This window comes from Nothobranchius furzeri, chromosome 2, assembly GCF_043380555.1.
Source record: "Nothobranchius furzeri strain GRZ-AD chromosome 2, NfurGRZ-RIMD1, whole genome shotgun sequence".
Lineage (NCBI taxonomy): Eukaryota > Metazoa > Chordata > Actinopteri > Cyprinodontiformes > Nothobranchiidae > Nothobranchius > Nothobranchius furzeri.
Window position 1 is genome coordinate 82,886,938 of NC_091742.1, and position 24,293 is coordinate 82,911,230.

A 24,293-nucleotide genomic window follows, 5' to 3' on the forward strand; every position below is an offset into this window, starting at 1 on the left:
GGGTGTCAGTGTGCTGGGCTGGGGGCTCTTAGCTTAGTGGCCCCTTATGGGTTCCCTTTGGCTGGGGGATGGTGCCCTGACATCATCTGGATGGTCCCCCTTCTACCCTGAGCTCAGATCTTCCCTGTGGGCTGGCCTATTGGTGCCCATTCGCTGGTGGCTATCAGCTGCAGGGACGTGCCTGGCCCCGCACCCAGACACTAGTGGGACCCAGCCTGATGTGGGCAGCCCTTCCCTCGTCACATAGACAACATTTTATAAAGTAAGCAAAACAACACTCTTGGTGACAAATCCACTTTCAAACACACAGTTTAGACTTGCACACATAGGTAACCACATAATGTCAGGTACAATCGGCTGAGCTGGAGTGTGGCTTTGAGACCCAGGCGCGGAGAGACTGGTATTTGGTCGTGACTGATTACAGCGTGGGAAGTTCTCTTCCCGGATGGTCTTTAGAGTTGGCAGATTAGGCTTAGTCGTTTTAGAATGGGTTGGCGTCTATCGTGAGATGATGACTGAGTGCCGGCTCAGCTGTGACAGGTCCTTAGGCTCAGCGGGATGACGTCACCGGGAAGCGTAGGTGACAAGCATGCTGGGAACTGGAGTGCAGTGCCAGCCAGGCCGGCAGAGGAGGTTAAGAGGAGGAGTTCATGACAGGACCCCCCCCCACGAGGGACGGCTCCAGAAGGCCCAGGGCGATGAGACCAGAAATCAGCCAACAGGGAAGGATCCAGAAACGAGCGGGCAGGCTCCCAGCTACGCTCCTCCGGACCGTAACCCTGCCAGTCCACCAAATACTGCCATCCACAGCCCCGGCGGCGGGCGTCCAGAATCTTGCAGACGGTGTAAACGGGGTCCCCATCGACATCTCAGGGCGTCGGCACCCGGGCCGGAGGCGGATGGAGGGGAGACGACACCACCGGCTTGAGCTGTGAGACGTGGAATACCGGGTGCACCTTAAGAGTGGAAGGGAGGCGCAGCTGGTAAGCGACCGGACCGAGGACATCTTGGACTGGGAAGGGTCCCAAAAAGTGGGGCGACAGCTTCCTGGAACCAGCCGGCAACCGGAGGTTAGCGGTAGAGAGCCAAACCCGGTCACCTGGCTGGAACACAGGGCCGGGCCGGTGGCGGCGACGATGTTGTCGGGAGTACTCCGTATTAGCCCTGGTGATGGCGGCGCGAGCCCTGATCCAAGCGAGACGGCAGCGGCGGACCATATCCTGAGCCGCCGGAACCTCCACCTTCGGCACCTGATGGTCGAAAAGAGGGGGCTGGTATCCGTAGCAGGTCTCGAAGGGTGATAGACCCGTGGCGGAGGACGTCTGGAGGTTGTGAGAGAGCTCCGCCCACAGGAGGTAACGAGGCCAGGTGGACGGTTGAGACGAGGCGAAGCAGCGTAAGTAACGCCCGAGCTGCTGGTTTGCTCTCTCCGTCTGACCATTAGTCTGGGGATGATAGCCTGACGACACTGGCGGAAGCGCCCACCAACCGACAGAAAGCCTTCCAGAAACGTGAGATGAATTGGGGTCCTCTGTCAGACACCACGTCCTGGGGAAATCCGTGGAGCCTCACCACATGATCGAGGAGGAGCTCCGCTGTTTTCTTAGCCGTGGGGAGCCCTGCCATAGCCACTAAGTGCACAGCTTTCGAAAAGCGGTCGGTGATGATGAGGATGGTGTCCAGGTGGTCGGCAGCGGGGTGCCCCGTGACAAAGTCCACACCTATGTGCGACCACGGCCTTTTGGGCACAGGGAGCGGATGCAATTCCCCGGCTCCAGGTTGGGTGGAGGACTTAGACCGGGCGCAAGTGTCGCATGCAGCGGTGTATTCACGCACGTCCTTTCTCATAGAGGGCCACCACAGGGCCCGGCTGAGGAACTGGAGGGTACGAGCCTGGCCTTGGTGTCCCACGAGCCGTGAACTATGCCCCCACCTCAAGGCCTCCTGTCGACACCCGGCCGGAACGTAAAGGCGGTTAGGAGGCGTCTCTGGGGGTGCCGGGTCAGCCGGGAGAGCCGCCCGGATGGAGGCTTCCAGGGGCCATTGCAGGGCGGCCAAGAACCGTTCGGTCGGGAGGATGGACATCGTTTCAGGAGGCCTTGGATCCTGGGTGTGTTGACGGGAAAGGGCGTCCGCCTTGAGGTTCTTTGAGCCGGGGCGGTAGGCGATGTGAAAGTTATAAGGTTCGAAAAGGGGGCCCACCGGGCCTGACGAGGGTTGAGTTGGCGAGCGGTCTGAATATGGATGAGGTTCTGATGATCAGTCCAGATTAGAAAAGGAGTGGGGGTACCCAGGAGCCACTCTTGCCACTCCTCCAGGGCCCACTTTATCGCCAACAATTCCCGGTCCCCGACCCCATAGTTCTGCTGAGTAGGAGAGAACTTCCGGGAAAAGAATGCGCAGGGATGGAGTTTGGAGTCCTGGCCACGTTGTGACAGTACGGCTCCCGCGCCCGTCTCAGAGGCGTCCACCTCCACAACGAAAGGCCGTGTTAGGTCCGGGTGGAGGAGGATGGGCTCGCTTACAAAGCGGCGGACCAGCTCATGGAAGGCAGCAACGGCCTCCGGGGAGAGACGGAAAGGGCGAGGCTGATTGGTTGTTTTAGTCAGGGAAGTTAATGGTGACGCCAGGGCGCTGAAATTGCGGATAAACCGGCGGTAGAAGTTGCAGAACCCCAAGAAACTCTGCAGCTGCTTCAGGGTCTTTGGTAGTGGCCACTGCGCGACCACCTGAACCTTCTGTGGGTCCGTGCGCAGGCCCTGGGAGGAGATGATGAATCCCAGAAACGAGGTGGACTCCTGGTGAAAGGCACACTTCTCCAGTTTACAGAATAAGTCGTGCTCCAGGAGGCATGACAGAACGGCTCGAACATGCTGGGTGTGTTCCTCGGCCGTGCTGGAGTAGATGAGGATGTCGTCTAAATAAACAAAAACCCAACGACCCAGCATGTCACGGAGGACATCAGTGATGAAACGCTGAAAGACGGCAGGGCTGTTGCAGAGTCCGAAGGGCATGACCAGGTACTCATAATGTCCAGTGGGTGTAATAAAAGCGGTTTTCCACTCCTCTCCCTCCTTTATGCGGATGAGGTTGTACGCACTGCGGAGGTCCAGCTTGGTAAACAGTGTGGCTTGGGCGGTGGCGTCCAAAGCCGTGCTCATTAAAGGAAGAAGATGGCGGTCCCTGATGGTGATTTTATTCAACCCACGATAGTCTATACAGGGCCGGAGGTCACCCTCCTTCTTCTTCACAAAGAAGAACCCTGCCGCCCCAGGAGACGTGGAATGTCGGATAAACCCCTTCCGGAGAGCCTTGTTGATATAAGCGTCCATCGCCTGGGTCTCTGCCGGGGAGAGCGACAACAGCCGACCCCGAGGCGGGGTGGTTCCGGGCTGAAGCCTGATCTCCAGATCGTAGGGGCGATGAGGAGGCAGCTTGGTGGTAGGCTCCTTTGCAAAGACCCGAGCCAGATCGTGGTATTGGGGTGGAAGGAGTGTTAAATCCACATCCCTGGGTGTTGTCTCCCTAGGCTGTGATCCTGGAAGGAGTGTTAAATCCACATCCTTGGGTGGTGTCTCCCTAGGCTGTGATCCTGGAGACGGATGATGAAGGCGACAGTTAACACCCCACGCCATGACTTTACTGGTGGACCAGGAGATGTGAGTGTCGTGGAGGCAAAACCAGGAATGACCCAGAATGAGAGGAGTAGTGGGGGCGTGAATGACCAAGAAATGAAGGGTCTCTACGTGTTCTCCGATGGTCATCTGGAGGTTCTGGGTTCGGTGCGTGATAGGATATGGCATGAGAGGGCGACTGTCCACTGAAGTGACGGGAACGGGGTGATCGAGGAGAGTGAGTGGAATCTTGAGCCGGTTGACCAACCCCTGGTCAATAAAGCTTTCTGCAGCTCCGGTGTCGAGGAGAGCCACCAGGGGGACCGGTCCTTGGCTCAGCTGGAAGGAGACCGGGAGGGTGGTGTGATGAGGAGCTGCATGAATGGAGGCTCCGGGTGAGACCGCTCCTACACCGACCTGGAGGAACCGTTTCCCGGGTGTATGGGGCATGTTGCCCGGGGATGGCCCAGATCCCCACAATAGGCGCATCGTCCCTTCCGAAAACGTTGCGCCCGTTCCTCGGGGGGCAAATGACCCAGTTGCATGGGTTCCTCCGTGGGTTGGTTCTCCTGACGGCGGGTGAACGTTCTGGGTTGTATGGGAACCGCCCTCGCTCCTGGTCTGGTGAGAAGGCAGCGATCCAGCTGGAGAGCCAGGTCCACAGCATGGTCCAGGGAGGTCGGGGCCTCGTGTCCGATCATGCCCTCCCGGATGCGAGGTGACAATCCCTCCAAGTACACAGCCTTCACCACGGCATCACCCCAGGTCAGACGGGCAGCGGTGGTCCGGAAGCGTGACGTATACTCGGCCACGGTCTGAGAGCCCTGCCGAAGCTGGAGCAGGCGTGTCTCGTCTGCGACCTCGCTGCTGGGATGCACAAATGCCTTCTTCAGTTCCTTCACAAAGGTTTCATAATCATTGCACACGGGAGACTTCTGGTTGTACAGAGCAGCCGCCCATTCACCGGCTCTCCCCGTCAGCAGGGAGGTTAACAGGGCAACGCGAAAGCAGGAAGCCGGGTAGCGTGCCGGCTGACACTCGAAAGTCATTGACAGGATGGCCAACATGCCCTCCGGGGATCCTTTAATCCCATCCCATTTGTCGGGGAGACTTGGATATGACTCCACAGTGTTAGGAGTGGCAGATGCCTGACGTTGGAGTGCCGAGGAGAGTTGGACGACCAGTTCGGTGACAGAATCTAGTTTGGATGCTTGGCGATCAGTAACAGCACGAAGCTGGTTGTTCTCTATTCGAAGATGGGCGTTTTCCGCCTCCTGGCATTCTACACGGCTGAGCAGCTGTGCAACGTCTGCTCGCAGCTGTGCGATCTCCGCTGGGTCTACTCGAGACTCAGTCATCTTGTCAGGTACGATCGGCTGAGATGGAGTGTGGCTTTGAGACCCAGGCGCGGAGAGACTGGTATTTGGTCGTGACTGATTACAGCGTGGGAAGTTCTCTTCCCGGATGGTCTTTAGAGTTGTCAGATTAGGCTTAGTCGTTTTAGAATGGGTTGGCATCTATTGTGAGATGATGACTGAGTGCCGGCTCAGCTGTGACAGGTCCTTAAATAGGCTCAGCGGGATGACGTCACCGGGAAGCGTCGGTGACAGGGATGCTGGGAACTGGAGTGCAGTGCCAGCCAGGCCCGCAGAGGAGGTTAAGAGGAGGAGTTCATGACACATAAACACATATAACCATATTATATATAGACACACTCACACACACACGTGCAGAAGTACATGCTACTACAAATACGGACAATAACCTCTTTACAGTTCATGTTCCACTTAAAATTGTAGATTTTTTATCATGACAACCCCACTGTTTTGTCTTGCATATTTGTTGTACACTGTAGTCCCTACACTGCCCACCCCCTCTCTCTTTCCTCGTTTGTGTTGTATGATTCTTTTATCCCCAGCCTGTCCACTCGGATGTGTAAGCAAATGTGGTCTAACATGCCAAAAGCATAATTAAAGCTACTGTGCAACAAGAGGAATATACCCTACATCCCTCTTGCCATAGAACAAAATTGCTCTGGCATGTTATGGGTCCTAGATCGACCATTCTGTCTGCTACAACTGCCAGGAAAGGATAGGTTTAAAACAAACCCTTCAAGACTATCATCCTCTGTATGACTAAGAATCTACACATATTTAAGTAAGACAGTTTGCCAAAATTAGCAGAAAAGTAACACAAAGTGGTGGTACTCAGTTTGAGTTTTAAATAAAAAATGTTTAATACAAACATATTACCTTTATTAAGTTGTAAATAATAAGATAAAATGTTTTTAAATCTTAAAATAACTTGCAAAATACGGACTTTTTATTACTGATTCATTTCTTCCTGATTTTACCAACGTTGTACACTCCTGACCTGTAGGGGCGGTAGCGTGCTTCTACGCTGGTTGCCAACCTTTGTGCAACCTCAAGCAGAAGAAGAGCTCTCCACAGCCGTAAACTAGCTATCACGTGTTAATGGACTATTTCATCTTGTTGCCGATGCACAGGATCAGGTAAGAACCCTACAAAAGCTTGACACAAAATGTTTATCTACATAAACTGTTTTAGGTTAGTTAACTACATTCAGACAAACTGAGTCATCTGGTATGCGACTGTTAGCTAGTTGCTAAACAAGCATGTGAGTAGCAGACATAAGTTTGATATTCTTTTGTTTCTAATTCGGTGAGTATTGGCCATAGCGTGATGTAACCTGCAGTTTTAGAACCCATGACATGTTTGCTTACTTTGAGTGTTCGGTGGAGTTGAAAGGTTTGTTGAAAGTGTTCATGTGAATAAAAATCGTGAAATGATGCAAGTACTCTTTAATCACATGTGTTTGCTGTTTTGAGGTTACATTAATTATCCAAATTTACTTTTAGCTGTAATTTTTAGTCATTTTAGATTAAAACCGCACCCGCTAATGTAGTACGTAATGCACCGGAAGTAAGGCCATATATGGGAGACACGCAGCAGAGCGCCGAACAGCACTGAAGCTCCTTCGAACCCTGTGAGGGGAGATACGTATGAGTGGACCGGAACAACTGTGTTTTTAAAACATAGGATGATAAAACACTGTTTTATCATTTTATTTCTCTTGGTGGCAGGACTTACAGAGCATTAATTATACATATAGCTAATGACGAACAATAAAATTGCTTGTAGGAAATGTTTTTAGTAGAATTTTTTTTTCTCATTTCTGAAGCATCATGGAGGCTCCTACTGGGTGTGAGGCCCTGTCTGTGCCCATGATGCACATTGGATAATAAGGCTTTGACTACCGAAATTTAATATACTTTCAAAGATATATAAATAATTTAGGTTATTCTGTATGAATGCATTTGTCTAATTTTCCTGTTAAGTGTGTGATGTAATGTGCTGCTGGTAGTTATTAAAATCTGATCTTTGCAGGGAATGGCAGCAACAAGGCCACAGAGATCTAAACGAAACCCCAAACAAGATGCTTATTATTATTGCTCCGTAGGTGAAGATAAGGAAGGCTTTGAAGTAAAATATATTGATTCATTTAAAGGTGAGTTGCCCAACTATAATATACAGATACTTTGTAAACTGAACTTTAGGAACATGGATCATATTCAGTGTTCTGGGATCATGAAAATAAATCTTTTTCATCCCAAATAATCAAAAGTTACTCAAAATAGAATCTGTTGTATTTATTGTAATTTATTTTATTGACCAGATTCTTAATTGTATCTATATTTAGCTGCACGTTTTAACATTTTTGCTGTTGTGCAGCAATAGCACAGGCGGTAGAGCGGGTTGTCCAGAAATTAAAGGGTTGTAGGATCGCTCCCGGCAGAGAATGCTGCTGTTTGGACCTTGGGCAAGACACTTAACCCGCTTTGCCTGCTGGTGGTGGTTGGAGGGTGATCACCTCCGTCAGCCCACCCTAGGGCAGCTGGGACCACTGTGTGAATGTAGGTGTGTATTGGTGGATGACTGATAGTGTTTTACTGTCGCTTGGGGAGTTCTAGGACTCTAGAAAGGCACTATATCAAACACAGGCCAATTACAACATTATAATTTTTAGATACAACTGTGTGTTTGCGTCATACCTTCAAACTTGTAGCTTTTTGGCAAAAATCACCCTTTTTGAAGCCAAATGTGGCATTCACGTGACTGGTGTCAATCCTAAGAGTTTTGTTTTCAGGGGGGGTCTTCTGTCAGGTTTCAATCTTTGTTCTAAGGTGTTAGTCACATGTCATCATTTGACCAATCGCAGTCAGAGACGGCAGGCTGCGTGCAGGCAACGAGGCAGCAGCGGCGCTCACAGTGAGTAGGGGGACTGTTGCTTTAAATTTGCAGTGCTTTTGAGCTTTAATTTCACCAAATTGAACAAAAGCACCACAAAATAACACAATTTTCTGTCAAGGACATTAGCAGATTTACCTTTGATAGATATTTCCCTAGTCTTGTCGTGGTTTTTTTTTTTTTGTGATGGCTTTGGAGTTGAGTTCAAAGTAAACACCACCAGCATTTAACCCCGTTAAAACTTAATATTCGTAACATACTCGTAAATACTTTTTCTGCTAAGAAATGGCCACCAGTTTGCTACAGTCTGACTCATTTAAAATAAAGCCCAATGTATTGGTCTGGGCACTGGAAGATTTAAGGACACTGGAGGAGAAACACATGAGATAATTTCATAATAGTGTCTTATTTCTGCTGAATCAAAGAGTCAGAACAGTATTTGCCCTTAGCAGTGGTTTATTGAAGTATTCAAGCAAACAGCTGAGATAAACTTTCAAAATTTAAGATTTACGTTTAAATTATGTTCATATTAACATTTCTTATCAATATCCTTCGTTAATGGGTAGACTTTTTCTTGTGACTAGTGTCACAAGTAATTAAATGTGATCAGATCATCCATATAAGCATCTAATAAACTGATTTGAAATAATTTCAATGTAACAGATCCACAATTTTTAAAATTTATAACAGTCCTCTTTTGTCCATGTCTGCTTTTAGGTCGGGGTGTGTTCAGTTGCCGGCCATTTCAAAAAGGCGATTTCCTTTTTGAGTACAGAGGACAAGTCATAACTAAAAAGGAACAAGAAAATCGACTGAAAGTGTATCATGATGCACTCAAGGTTTTCATGTTTGATTTCCTGTTCAATGGACAGCTATTATGGTATGCAACTGCTTCTAGGTGTTTTTTCTAAATTGTGTATGTTCTAAACAAACGATGCTGCTTCAACTGGAAAAGTATTTCAATCGTACAGTAGGGCCAGAAAATAAATGAAATGTTTAATGTTCAATAAATAACTTGAATTGTTGGAAAAATATTTTTTTATATGTTTTACCCAAGACAATATAACTGTTGTTGTGTACTTGATATTTTAGTGTTGATGCTGCCCAGGAGGATGGATCTCTTGGCAGGCTGGTAAATGACGAAGATGAGAACCCTAACAGTAAAATGAAAGTTACCAGAGTGGATGGAAGACCCCACCTCTGTTTATTTGCTCACAAGGATATTGGTCCAGGGGAAGAAATCACATATAATTATGGTGATAGTGCATGGCCATGGAGAAGCAAGGTATTTGGAAAAATGATGGGAACACTTTTATTTAGGTACAGAAAAGGTCATGTAAAATTTTCAAATGAGCAGACACACAGGTCCGACTCATGAACTCATGAGATAGATGTTGATAGGTATTCAATACACAGGTTTTGTAATGACACTATGTAAGATTCATGCTTTAACAGGTACAAGTTATGAAATAAGTTTAAAAGAATGAAAGACTGTCATTTAGTGTTATTCTTCTCATTGTAGAAACCTAAAAAGATGTCGTGTCAAGCTGCCAATGTGGACGCATGCCGTTCCTCTTCAGACAGATGTCCAAAGGTAAATTTGAGCTTCAATGACTCACTAATTTTCAGAGTACACACCTGTGATATTGATTTTAGGGATGCTCTGATTTCATCTTGTGAACAGAAATCAGGCCAGATCACATGACACATGACAAGACCAGATAGCCTTATAAAACAACACATTTGACTTATAAAGTCATCCTGACATAGATTATCAAACGGAATGATAACGGCTTAGTTTTATTTTCATCAAGTTCCTCTGCATCAATATTCTAAAGTTATAAGTGGAAAACAACACCATACATTAACACAATTTACTGACATGTATGGATTCAGACACCACATAACACAGAGCTCTTAGTAATCCATGTTTTAGTTATTTTCTTACACAGTTTAGTAAAAATTATTTATTCATCTTACATCTTTCAGCTAGTAGCTGTAGCCATCCTCAGAGATCACCGGAGATCTCTGAGGATGGCTAGAAATGGCTATTTCTCTCAAGACAGATGTCCAAAGGTAAATTTGAGCTTCAACAACACACCTATTTTTAAAGTACAGACTCATGAGATAGATTTTGATTGGCATTCAGGTGCGCATGTACTGTATAATCTACCCCAAGTAATTCCCAACCAGTTGTCCATGAGAGCATTACATGGGGTATGCGGAAAAACACATTTTTCATTACCCAGATGGCAACACTTGCCCTGGTTAAAAAAAATAAAAAATACATTGGGCTGGGGTGCGTTATGCTTGATGAATATGGAAAAATCGTATGTACAGTAATACATGGTTGATCATATTATCAATTATCTATTTAGGCCAACTGTGACTGCATGAATTTTTTCAAGCTGCTTCAGTTTTGGACTAGAGGCTGCTGCAGCCCAGAGCACGTGGATTCAGATCCGATAATGTTGGTTATACAGGCCTAATTTGGGTTCCGGGAGTGTGATGTTGGAACTGGGAAAACATCCTCAGTAAATAATTCTGGTGACAGTAAAGGCGTATCTGTTAATTGCTCATTAAATTCTGTTTTTTAAACACACAATGAACACACAGACTTCCAAAATTTCGGACATGCCTAGTGATTTTAGTTTGAACAAATGTCCATCTGCAGCAGTTTCTCCTATTAATGCTCCAGGTTGTTTAGCTCCCCTCACCTGTGCGCCGGTGTGCACTGCGGGTCTGACCTCTAACAACTCCAGACTCGTAGATCAGAGCATCGCTCAATCCGAGAGAAAGAATAAACCTCCAACTTATCTAAATATGTCAACAAGAAAAGTAGCAAACCATCATTTTACCTTCAGTTATCCTTAATGAAGCAAAACTTGACTTCTACGAGAAAATGCAAAACAAGGAAAGTGATTAAATGAATTAGGAAAGTAAGAAAAAATGTTATGTCTTTTACATTTTTCACTTGAATTCAAACTATAATTTTGTGTTGTCATCACATTTGGCTTGTATTTTATTTAAATATCTTCATCGTTATTCATTTTATGAGGATTTTTGTGTTGCTTTGTTTGAAGAATGAATCAGAACACTTGAAAGGTTTATTTTTAATTAAAGTATATTCACTGGCTGTGGTACGGATCCAGATGTAGAGCTCCAGAAATGTTCCACATGGAGTTTTTTTTTTGGACCCTGTATGAGGATTGTTAGATAATTAACCTGAGAAGTTAGATGTGGTTCAGTATTAAGGATATTTAATGAAACAATTTTTATTTATTAATCAGTTTTACATTCTACTTTTGGGGAATTGCCAACACATTTAACTAAGCAAGTACTCGTGGTATGAGAAAACGGCTTAGTGGGTCATGAGTCAGAAAAGGCTGGGAACCAATGACCTACACCATGCAAGATTCACGCTTTAGATGATACAAGTTTTGAACTAAAGTTACTAATAATGGAACTTCGTTTATAATCGCGGAGACACACACGTCCTGTGTATTACTCAGCCAGACAGGGTCCGACATTAGCAGCACTGCATTAATAGTAGAGGTGTGAATCTTCACTCCCGATTCGATTACGATTATTGGGTCAAAGATTCAATTCTCTCTCTCTCTCTCTCTCTCTCTCTCTCTCTCTCTCTCTCTCTCTCTCTCTCTCTCTCTCTCTCTCTCTCTCTCTCTCTGTCTCTCTCTCTCTCTCTCTCTGTTGCTGTGCGAGCGAGCAAAGCGCGCCACGTGGCAACCCACTCAATTAACATAATTCACGGCCCAAATCCAACAGAACCGGTCGGGCTGATTCGGTTCTGGTTCGGTCTCAGGTTACAACTCTAGCGCTCAGCCCTGCAGTACCACATTAAGGCGGAAATGTGGAGGACACTCACTGACCGATTTGGATGCTGCGCTAGTGCCGCTGTTAAAAAACAAAACTACATTCCATTATAATCGATTATGGCGTACTCTTCTACGACGCAGAATCATTTATGTCCGCATCCCGATGCATCGATTATTTGATTATCTTCCTCAGCTCTAATAAATAGCATGTTTGGTAAACCATCATAGACTTTTATTCATTGTTCTACTTCTCGCTGTAGATGCCCATAGAAATGGTGTGTCAGGCTACCAATGTGGACACATGCAGTTCTTCTCCAGACCGATGCCCAAAGGTAAATTTGAGCTTCAATAACACACCTATTTTTACAATACACACTCATGAGATAGATACTAATTAGAATTCAGGTACACATGTACTGTGTAATCTACATCATGCAAGATTCATGTTTTAGGTGGTACGAGTTTTGAATTAAGAAGTTCCAAAGAAAGGAACGTATCATAATCGCGGAGACACACACGTCCTGTGTATTACTCAGCCAGACAGGGTCAGACATTAGCAGGACTGTATTAATAGCATGTTTGGTAAACCATCATAGACTTTTATTCATTGTTCTACTTCTCATTGTAGATGCCCATAGAAATGGTGTGTCAGGCTACCAATGTGGACACATGCAGTTCTTCTCCAGACCGATGCCCAAAGGTAAATTTGAGCTTCAATAACACACCTATTTTTACAATACACACTCATGAGATAGATACTAATTAGAATTCAGGTACACATGTACTGTGTAATCTACATCATGCAAGATTCATGTTTTAGGTGGTACGAGTTTTGAATTAAGAAGTTCCAAAGAAAGGAACGTATCATAATCGCGGAGACACACACGTCCTGTGTATTACTCAGCCAGACAGGGTCAGACATTAGCAGGACTGTATTAATAGCATGTTTGGTAAACCATCATAGACTTTTATTCATTGTTCTACTTCTCATTGTAGATGCCCATAGAAATGGTGTGTCAGGCTACCAATGTGGACACATGCAGTTCTTCTCCAGACCGATGCCCAAAGGTAAATTTGAGCTTCAATAACACACCTATTTTTACAATACACACTCATGAGATAGATACTAATTAGAATTCAGGTACACATGTACTGTGTAATCTACATCATGCAAGATTCATGTTTTAGGTGGTACGAGTTTTGAATTAAGAAGTTCCAAAGAAAGGAACGTATCATAATCGCGGAGACACACACGTCCTGTGTATTACTCAGCCAGACAGGGTCAGACATTAGCAGGACTGTATTAATAGCATGTTTGGTAAACCATCATAGACTTTTATTCATTGTTCTACTTCTCATTGTAGATGCCCATAGAAATGGTGTGTCAGGCTACCAATGTGGACACATGCAGTTCTTCTCCAGACCGATGCCCAAAGGTAAATTTGAGCTTCAATAACACACCTACAGTTGTGGTCAGAAGTTTACATACACTTGTAAAAAATATAATATAATGGCTCTACTGAGTGTCCCGTTATTTCTAAAACTCTGATTTTTCTCTGATAGAGTGATTGGAACAGATACTTCTTTGTCACAAAAAACATTCATGAAGTTTGGTTCTTTGATGTCTTTATTATGGGTTAACAGAGAAAAGTGATCACATTTGCTGGGTCACAAATATACATACAGCAGTGCTAATATTTGGTTACATGTCCCTTAGCCATTTTCACTTCAATTAGGCGCTTTTGGTAGCCATCCACAAGCTTCTGGGTGAATCTTTGACCACTCCTCTTGACAGAATTGGTGAAGTTCAGTTAAATTTGATGGCTTTCTGACATGGACTTGTTTCTTCAGCACTGGCCACATGTTTTCAATGGGGTTTAAGTCAGGACTTTGGGAAGGCCATTCTAAAACCCTTATTCTAGCCTGATTTAGCCATTCCTTTACCACTTTTGATGTGTGTTTGGGGTCATTGTCCTGTTGGAACACCCAACTGCGCCCAAGACCCAACCTTCGTGCTGATGATTTGAGGTTATGTTGAAGAATGTGAAGGTAATCCTCCTTCATTATCCCATTTACTCTCTGTAAAGCACCAGTTCCATTGGCAGCAAAACAGCCCCACAGCATAATATTCCCACCACCATGCTTGACTGTAGGCATGGTGTTCTTGGGGTTAAAGGCCTCACCTTTTCTCCTCCAAACATATTGCTGGGCATTGTGGCCAAAAAGCTCGATTTTTGTTTCATCTGACCACAGAACTTTCCTCCAGAAGGTCTTATCTTTGTCCATGTGATCAGCAGCAAACTTCAGTCGAGCCTTAAGGTGCCGCTTTTGGAGCAAGGGCTTCCTTCTTGCACGGCAGCCTCTCAGTCCATGGAGATGCAAAACACGTCTGACTGTGGACAATGACACCTGTGTTCCAGCAGCTTCTAATTCTTGGCAGATCTGCTTTTTGGTGATTCTTGGTTCACTCTTTACCCTCCTGACCAATTTTCTCTCAGCAGCAGGTGATAGCTTGCGTTTTCTTCCTGATCTTGGCAGTGATGAAACAGTGCCATGCACCTTACCCCGGATTTCCACGGGAGCCGTCAGCAGCACGTTACTGCAGCAGCACGTCATAGCTGCTGATAGGAACCGCTGTGGTCAACAGAACCTTTTCCACTGGAGCCGTCAGCAGCGCGAGTCGGCCGCGTCTCAGGAGCAGCATGTCGCGGCCTTTACGCGCCGGTTCTATTTTCTACGCGCGACGCCTCTGAAACGGGTCAAGTTCGACATTTTTGGGGAAGGAAAGACAGGAAATCGGACGCGGAAATGGAGAGAATCTACCGAAATTTTCAGAATAAAGAACGTACTGCCTTCCGGTTGCTTTACTTTTAAAAAAGGTTACTAACTGTGCGTCCCCGTGAGAAGGTATCACCTAGCTAGCGGTCTCCTTTGTTTTTCAGGTCCGTATTGGCGATTATAAAACGGACAGAACATAAAACACAAACCATGTTGTAGTTTTCTCCTGCTTGTTGTTGTGTTTACTGACGAAGTCACTCGTGTGACTTCGTGCTCTGTCGGTGACCGCTGCTCCCCTGCTGCTTCGCGTCTCGTGGGAAGGGCCAAGCAGCAGCTTACGCGAGCAGGACGTGCTGCTGCAGTAACGTGCTGCCGACGGCTCCCGTGGAAACCCAGGGTTATACTTACAAACAATTGTTTTCACTGTTGCTCTTGGGACCTGCAGCTGCTTTGAAATGGCCCCAAGTGACTTTCCTGACTTGTTCAAGTCAATAATTCGCTTTTTCAGATCCATGCTGAGCTCCTTTGACTTTCCCATTGTAGCGTTTGTGGGCGTTTGTATCCAATGAGCCCTATTTACCTGGCCTAAGATAAGTCACCCGCTGTAGTCACTCATAATCACTCACAAGAAGTTAAGAGGCCATGCTATGAAGCTCAGTTCACTGACACGTTTCTAAGTCACCAAAATTGCTAGATCATGTTGCTGTATGTATATTTGTGACCCAGCAAATGTGATCATTTTTCTCTGTTAACCCATAATAAAGACATTAAAGAACCAAACTTCATGAATGTTTTTTGTGACAAAGAAGTATCTGTTCCAATCACTCTATCAGAGAAAAATCAGAGTTTTAGAAATAACGGGACACTCAGTAGAGCCATTATATTATATTTTTTACAAGTGTATGTAAACTTCTGACCACAACTGTATTTTTACAATACACAGTCGTGATAGATTTTGATTGGTTTTCAGGTACACATGTACTCTGTAATCTACATCATGCAAGATTCACACTTTAGGTGGTACGAGTTTTGAAGTAAGAAGTTACTAATAATGGAACTTCATTTATAATCGCGGAGACACACACGTCCTGTGTATTACTCAGCCAGACAGGGTCAGACATTAGCAGGACTTTGGGTGGTACGAGTTTTGAACTAAGAAGTTACAAATAATGGAAATTTATATAATCGCGGAGACACACACGTCCTGTGTATTACTCAGCCAGACAGGGTCAGACATTAGCAGGACTGTATTAATAGCATGTTTGATAAACCATCATAGACTTTTATTCATTGTTCTACTTCTCATTGTAGATGCCCATAGAAATGGTGTGTCAGGCTACCAATGTGGACACATGCAGTTCTTCTCCAGACCGATGCCCAAAGGTAAATTTGAGCTTCAATAACACACCTATTTTTACAATACACACTCGTGAGATGGATTTTGATTGGCATTCAGGTACACATGTACTCTGTAATCTACACCATGCAAGATTCACGCTTTAGGTGGTACGAGTTTCGAAGTAAGAAGTTACAAAGAATGGAACTTCATTTATAATCGCGGAGACACACACGTCCTGTGTATTACTCAGCCAGACAGGGTCAGACATTAGCAGGACTGTATTAATAGTAGAGGTGTGAATCTTCACTTGTCTCCTGATTCGATTACGATTATTGAGTCAACGATTCAATTCTCTCTCTCTCTCTCTCTCTCTCTCTCTCTCTCTCTCTCTCTCTCTCTCTCTCTCTCTCTCTCTCTCTCTCTCTCTCTCTCTCTCTCTCTCTCTCTCTCTCTCTCTCTCTCTCTCTCTCTCTCTCTCTCTCTCTCTCTCTCTCTCTCTCAGTTGCTGTGCGAGCGAGCAAAGCGCGCCTCGTGGCAACCCACTCAATTAACATAATTCACGGCCCAAATCCAACAGAACCGGTCGGGCTGATTCGGTTCTGGTTCGGTCTCAGGTTACAACTTTAGCGCTCAGCCCTGCAGTACCACATTAAGGCGGAACCACTTGGTAATAGAGCTGAGGAAAATAATCAAATAATCGATGCATCGGGATGCGGACATAAATGATTCTGCATCGTAGAAGAGTACGCCATAATCGATTATAGTGGAATGTAGTTTTGTTTTTTAATGGCGGCACCAGCGCCGCATCCAAATCTGTCAGAGTGGGCGTCCTCCACATTTACCTCCGCCTTATTCTTTTGTTTTATGATGATAAACTGATGTTAAATTCAGCTGAAAGAGAAACTGGGAGGAAGCTTTGGCTCATTTTAAGTTACAGGAGGTCTTGTTTCCTATCTGCTCCTCCAGAGATAGCATGGACATGAGGGTTACATGGTGAGGGTCCCACTGGACCAGTTAGTGGAAAGGTTAGTAGTTAGCTGGTTAGTGAAGGAGATCCATCAGCTGGGTAGTTTAATCCTAATCCAGCCCACAGCCTTCTGCTGGTGTTATTATCAGGAAGAATAAAACACACATCTTAAATATTATTGGAAGTGTAGAATTTGTTTTGTGTTTTATTATTTTCTGCATCAAACAGAACTTGATTCATTCTCCAACATTTCAGAAATGAACCACTGGGTTCAAATAAAATAAACTAAGTCAAACATTTCATTCGGTGTTATTTCTGACACCCTTCAACTGTGGCATAAATATTTGACTCTAGAGCTGCTCAGAGGCATTAAACACTCATATATGAACCCATTATGTATTTTATTATTACATTATGAGTCCTGTAGCTTTTCAGTACTTTTTTAGATTTTGTGAGTTTTTGCAAAGCGTGTTTTTCTCAGCCTGAGGTGTGGTGTTGAACGAGGAAACGGATTGTTTTACTTTGTTAAATCTTCTTAAATGTTTTGTCCTAACCTGTTGTGAATGGAGAGCTTTTGAGGGAGGGCAGGTTGTGTCACTTACGTTTTTGATTAAAAAAAAAAGAAGCAATTATCGGACTTCTTTTATTTAGCGATGAAAACAAATCAATATACAATAATCGTGATGCATCGGGATATCGAATCGAATTGAATCGTTGACCCAATAATCGTAATCGAATCGAGAGACAGGTGAAGATTCACACCTCTACTTGGTAAATGTGGAGGACACTCACTGACCGATTTGGATGCTGCGCTAGTGCCGCTGTTAAAAAACAAAAATACATTCCACTATAATCGATTATGGCGTACTCTTCTACGACGCAGAATCATTTATGTCCGCATCCCGATGCATCGATTATTTGATTATCTTCCTCAGCTCTAATAAATAGCATGTTTGGTAAACCATCATAGACTTTTATTCATTGTTCTACTTCTCGTTGTAGATGCCCATAGAAATGGTGTGTCAGGCTGCCAATGTGGACACATGCCGTTACTCTCCAGACCGATGTCCAAATGTAAATTTGAGCTTCAATAACACACCTATTTTTAAAGTACACACTCATGAGATAGATACTGATTAGAATTCAGGTACACATGTACTCTGTAATCTACACCATGCAAGATTCATGTTTTAGGTGGTACGAGTTTTGGATTAAGAAGTTCCAAAGAAAGGAACGTATCACAATCGCGGAGACACACACACGTCCTGTGTATTACTCAGCCAGACAGGGTCACATTAGCAGGACTGTATTAATAGCATGTTTGATAAACCATCATAGACTTTTTTATTTATTGTTCTACTTCTCATTGTAGATGCCCATAGAAATGGTGTGTCAGGCTACCAATGTGGACACATGCAGTTCTTCTCCAGACCGATGTCCAAAGGTAAATTTGAGCTTCAATAACACACCTATTTTTACAATACACACTCACGAGATGGATTTTGATTGGCATTCAGGTACACATGCACTCTGTAATCTACACCATGCAAGATTCACGCTTTAGGTGGTACGAGTTTTGAAGTAAGAAGTTACTAATAATGGAACTTCATTTATAATCGCGGAGACACACACGTCCTGTGTATTACTCAGCAAGACAGGGTCAGACATTAGCAGGACTGTATTAATAGTAGAGGTGTGAATCTTCACTTGTCTCCTGACTCGATTACAATTATTGAGTCAACGATTCAATTCTCTCTCTCTCTCTCTCTCTCTCTCTCTCTCTCTCTCTCTCTCTCTCTCTCTCTCTCTCTCTCTCTCAGTTGCTGTGCGAGCGAGCAAAGCGCGCCGCACGGCAACCCACTCAATTAACATAATTCACGGCCCAAATCCATCAGAACTGGTCTGGCTGATTCGGTTCCGGTTCTGTCTCAGGTTATACCTAGCGCTCAGCCCTGCAGTACCACATTAAGGCGGAACCACTTGGTAAATGTGGAGGACACTCACTGACCGATTTGGATGCTGCGCTAGTGCCGCTGTTAAAAAACAAAACTACATTCCATTATAATCGATTATGGCGTACTCTTCTACGACGCAGAATCATTTATGTCCGCATCCGGATGCAACGATTATTTGATTATCTTCCTCAGCTCTAATAGATAGTATGTTTGATAAACCATCATAGACTTTTATTAATTGTTCTACTTCTCGTTGTAGATGCCCATAGAAATGGTGTGTCAGGCTACCAATGTGGACACATGCAGTTCTTCTCCAGACCGATGCCCAAAGGTAAATTTGAGCTTCAATAACACACCTATTTTTACAATACACCGTCATGATAGATTTTGATTGGTTTTCAGGTACACATGTACTCTGTAATCTACATCATGCAAGATTCACACTTTACATATTGTTTTTCAGGTACACATGTACTCTGTAATCTACACCATGCAAGATTCATGTTTTAGGTGGTACGAGTTTTGGATTAAGAAGTTCCAAAGAAAGGAACGTATCATAATCGCGGAGACACACACGTCCTGTGTATTACTCAGTCAGACAGGGTCAGACATTAGCAGGACTGTATTAATAGCATGTTTGGTAAACCATCATAGACTTTTATTCATTGTTCTACTTCTCATTGTAGATGCCCATAGAAATGGTGTGTCAGGCTACCAATGTGGACACATGCAGTTCTTCTCCAGACCGATGCCCAAAGGTAAATTTGAGCTTCAATAACACACCTATTTTTACAATACATACTCATGAGATAGATACTAATTAGAATTCAGGTACACATGTACTCTGTAATCTACACCATGCAAGATTCACGCTTTAGGTGGTACGAGTTTTGAAGTAAGAAGTTACAAAGAATGGAACTTCATTTATAATCACGGAGACACACACTTCCTGTGTATTACTCAGCCAGACAGGGTCAGACATTAGCAGGACTGTATTAATAGTAGAGGTGTGAATCTTCACTTGTCTCCTGATTCGATTACGATTATTGAGTCAACGATTCAATCTCTCTCTCTCTCTCTCTCTCTCTCTCTCTCTCTCTCTCTCTCTCTCTCTCTCTCTCTCTCTCTCTCTCTCTCTCTCTCAGTTGCTGTGCGAGCGAGCAAAGCGCGCCTCGTGGCAACCCACTCAATTAACATAATTCACGGCCCAAATCCAACAGAACCGGTCGGGCTGATTCGGTTCTGGTTCGGTCTCAGGTTACAACTTTAGCGCTCAGCCCTGCAGTACCACATTAAGGCGGAACCACTTGGTAATAGAGCTGAGGAAAATAATCAAATAATCCATGCATCGGGATGCGGACATAAATGATTCTGCATCGTAGAAGAGTACGCCATAATCGATTATAGTGGAATGTAGTTTTGTTTTTTAATGGCGGCACCAGCGCCGCATCCAAATCTGTCAGAGTGGGCGTCCTCCACATTTACCTCCGCCTTATTCTTTTGTTTTATGATGATAAACTGATGTTAAATTCAGCTGAAAGAGAAACTGGGAGGAAGCTTTGGCTCATTTTAAGTTACAGGAGGTCTTGTTTCCTATCTGCTCCTCCAGAGATAGCATGGACATGAGGGTTACATGGTGAGGGTCCCACTGGACCAGTTAGTGGAAAGGTTAGTAGTTAGCTGGTTAGTGAAGGAGATCCATCAGCTGGGTAGTTTAATCCTAATCCAGCCCACAGCCTTCTGCTGGTGTTATTATCAGGAAGAATAAAACACACATCTTAAATATTATTGGAAGTGTAGAATTTGTTTTGTGTTTTATTATTTTCTGCATCAAACAGAACTTGATTCATTCTCCAACATTTCAGAAATGAACCACTGGGTTCAAATAAAATAAACTAAGTCAAACATTTCATTCGGTGTTATTTCTGACACCCTTCAACTGTGGCATAAATATTTGACTCTAGAGCTGCTCAGAGGCATTAAACACTCATATATGAACCCATTATGTATTTTATTATTACATTATGAGTCCTGTAGCTTTTCAGTACTTTTTTAGATTTTGTGAGTTTTTGCAAAGCGTGTTTTTCTCAGCCTGAGGTGTGGTGTTGAACGAGGAAACGGATTGTTTTACTTTGTTAAATCTTCTTAAATGTTTTGTCCTAACCTGTTGTGAATGGAGAGCTTTTGAGGGAGGGCAGGTTGTGTCACTTACGTTTTTGATAAAAAAAAAAAGAAGCAATTATCGGACTTCTTTTATTTAGCGATGAAAACAAATCAATATACAATAATCGTGATGCATCGGGATATCGAATCGAATTGAATCGTTGACCCAATAATCGTAATCGAATCGAGAGACAGGTGAAGATTCACACCTCTACTTGGTAAATGTGGAGGACACTCACTGACCGATTTGGATGCTGCGCTAGTGCCGCTGTTAAAAAACAAAAATACATTCCACTATAATCGATTATGGCGTACTCTTCTACGACGCAGAATCATTTATGTCCGCATCCCGATGCATCGATTATTTGATTATCTTCCTCAGCTCTAATAAATAGCATGTTTGGTAAACCATCATAGACTTTTATTCATTGTTCTACTTCTCGTTGTAGATGCCCATAGAAATTGTGTGTCAGGCTGCCAATGTGGACACATGCCGTTACTCTCCAGACCGATGTCCAAATGTAAATTTGAGCTTCAATAACACACCTATTTTTAAAGTACACACTCATGAGATAGATACTGATTAGAATTCAGGTACACATGTACTCTGTAATCTACACCATGCAAGATTCATGTTTTAGGTGGTACGAGTTTTGGATTAAGAAGTTCCAAAGAAAGGAACGTATCACAATCGCGGAGACACACACACGTCCTGTGTATTACTCAGCCAGACAGGGTCACATTAGCAGGACTGTATTAATAGCATGTTTGATAAACCATCATAGACTTTTTTATTTATTGTTCTACTTCTCATTGTAGATGCCCATAGAAATGGTGTGTCAGGCTACCAATGTGGACACATGCAGTTCTTCTCCAGACCGATGTCCAAAGGTAAATTTGAGCTTCAATAACACACCTATTTTTACAATACACACTCACGAGATGGATTTTGATTGGCATTCAGGTACACATGCACTCTGTAATCTACACCATGCAAGATTCACGCTTTAGGTGGTACGAGTTTTGAAGTAAGAAGTTACTAATAATGGAACTTCATTTATAATCGCGGAGACACACACGTCCTGTGTATTACTCAGCAAGACAGGGTCAGACATTAGCAGGACTGTATTAATAGTAGAGGTGTGAATCTTCACTTGTCTCCTGACTCGATTACAATTATTGAGTCAACGATTCAATTCTCTCTCTCTCTCTCTCTCTCTCTCTCTCTCTCTCTCTCTCTCTCTCTCTCTCTCTCTCTCTCTCAGTTGCTGTGCGAGCGAGCAAAGCGCGCCGCATGGCAACCCACTCAATTAACATAATTCACGGCCCAAATCCATCAGAACTGGTCTGGCTGATTCGGTTCCGGTTCTGTCTCAGGTTATACCTAGCGCTCAGCCCTGCAGTACCACATTAAGGCGGAACCACTTGGTAAATGTGGAGGACACTCACTGACCGATTTGGATGCTGCGCTAGTGCCGCTGTTAAAAAACAAAACTACATTCCATTATAATCGATTATGGCGTACTCTTCTACGACGCAGAATCATTTATGTCCGCATCCGGATGCAACGATTATTTGATTATCTTCCTCAGCTCTAATAGATAGTATGTTTGATAAACCATCATAGACTTTTATTAATTGTTCTACTTCTCGTTGTAGATGCCCATAGAAATGGTGTGTCAGGCTACCAATGTGGACACATGCAGTTCTTCTCCAGACCGATGCCCAAAGGTAAATTTGAGCTTCAATAACACACCTATTTTTACAATACACCGTCATGATAGATTTTGATTGGTTTTCAGGTACACATGTACTCTGTAATCTACATCATGCAAGATTCACACTTTACATATTGTTTTTCAGGTACACATGTACTCTGTAATCTACACCATGCAAGATTCATGTTTTAGGTGGTACGAGTTTTGGATTAAGAAGTTCCAAAGAAAGGAACGTATCATAATCGCGGAGACACACACGTCCTGTGTATTACTCAGTCAGACAGGGTCAGACATTAGCAGGACTGTATTAATAGCATGTTTGGTAAACCATCATAGACTTTTATTCATTGTTCTACTTCTCATTGTAGATGCCCATAGAAATGGTGTGTCAGGCTACCAATGTGGACACATGCAGTTCTTCTCCAGACCGATGCCCAAAGGTAAATTTGAGCTTCAATAACACACCTATTTTTACAATACATACTCATGAGATAGATACTAATTAGAATTCAGGTACACATGTACTCTGTAATCTACACCATGCAAGATTCACGCTTTAGGTGGTACGAGTTTTGAAGTAAGAAGTTACAAAGAATGGAACTTCATTTATAATCACGGAGACACACACTTCCTGTGTATTACTCAGCCAGACAGGGTCAGACATTAGCAGGACTGTATTAATAGCATGTATTGAAAAATAATCATAGACTGGTATTTATGAGTTACATATATTGGTTTTCAGGTACCCATGTACTGTGTAATCTACACCATGCAAGATTCACACTTTAGGTGGTATGAGTTTTGAACTAAGAAGTTACAAATAATGGAAATTTATATAATCGCGGAGACACACACGTCCTGTGTATTACTCAGCCAGACAGGGTCAGACATTAGCAGGACTGTATTAATAGCATGTTTGGTAAACCATCATAGACTTTTATTCATTGTTCTACTTCTCATTGTAGATGCCCATAGAAATGGTGTGTCAGGCTGCCAATGTGGACACATGCAGTTCTTCTCCAGACCGATGTCCAAAGGTAAATTTGAGTTTCAATAACACACCTATTTTTAAAGTACACACTCACGAGATGGATTTTGATTGGCATTCAGGTACACATGTACTCTGTAATCTACACCATGCAAGATTCACGCTTTAGGTGGTACGAGTTTTGAAGTAAGAAGTTACAAAGAATGGAACTTAATTTATAATCGCGGAGACACACACGTCCTGTGTATTACTCAGCCAGACAGGGTCAGACATTAGCAGGACTGTATTAATAGCATGTATTGAAAAATAATCATAGACTGGTATTTATGAGTTACATATATTGGTTTTCAGGTACCCATGTACTGTGTAATCTACACCATGCAAGATTCACACTTTAGGTGGTACGAGTTTTGAACTAAGAAGTTACAAATAATGGAAATTTATATAATCGCGGAGACACACACGTCCTGTGTATTACTCAGCCAAACAGGGTCAGACATTAGCAGGACTGTATTAATAGCATGTTTGATAAACCATCATAGACTTTTATTCATTGTTCTACTTCTCATTGTAGATGCCCATAGAAATGGTGTGTCAGGCTACCAATGTGGACACATGCAGTTCTTCTCCAGACCGATGTCCAAAGGTAAATTTGAGCTTCAATAAC

The 24,293-nt window shown here is 43.8% G+C and overlaps 2 protein-coding genes across 2 annotated transcripts in view; one reads left to right on the forward strand and one right to left on the reverse strand.

Annotated features, from left to right (window-relative positions):
- Window positions 1–24,293, reverse strand: part of kdm6ba (lysine (K)-specific demethylase 6B, a) — a 192,769-nt gene that overhangs the window by 101,526 nt on the left and 66,950 nt on the right. The window lies entirely within an intron of this gene.
- On the forward strand, window positions 6,140–10,087 carry LOC139066122 (histone-lysine N-methyltransferase set-1-like). The gene is made up of 3 exons (XM_070548072.1): window positions 6,140–8,762; window positions 8,975–9,167; window positions 9,405–10,087. Exons 1-3 carry the CDS (start codon window positions 8,728–8,730, stop codon window positions 9,585–9,587), a joined length of 411 nt encoding a protein of 136 aa, XP_070404173.1. The 5' UTR covers window positions 6,140–8,727; the 3' UTR covers window positions 9,588–10,087.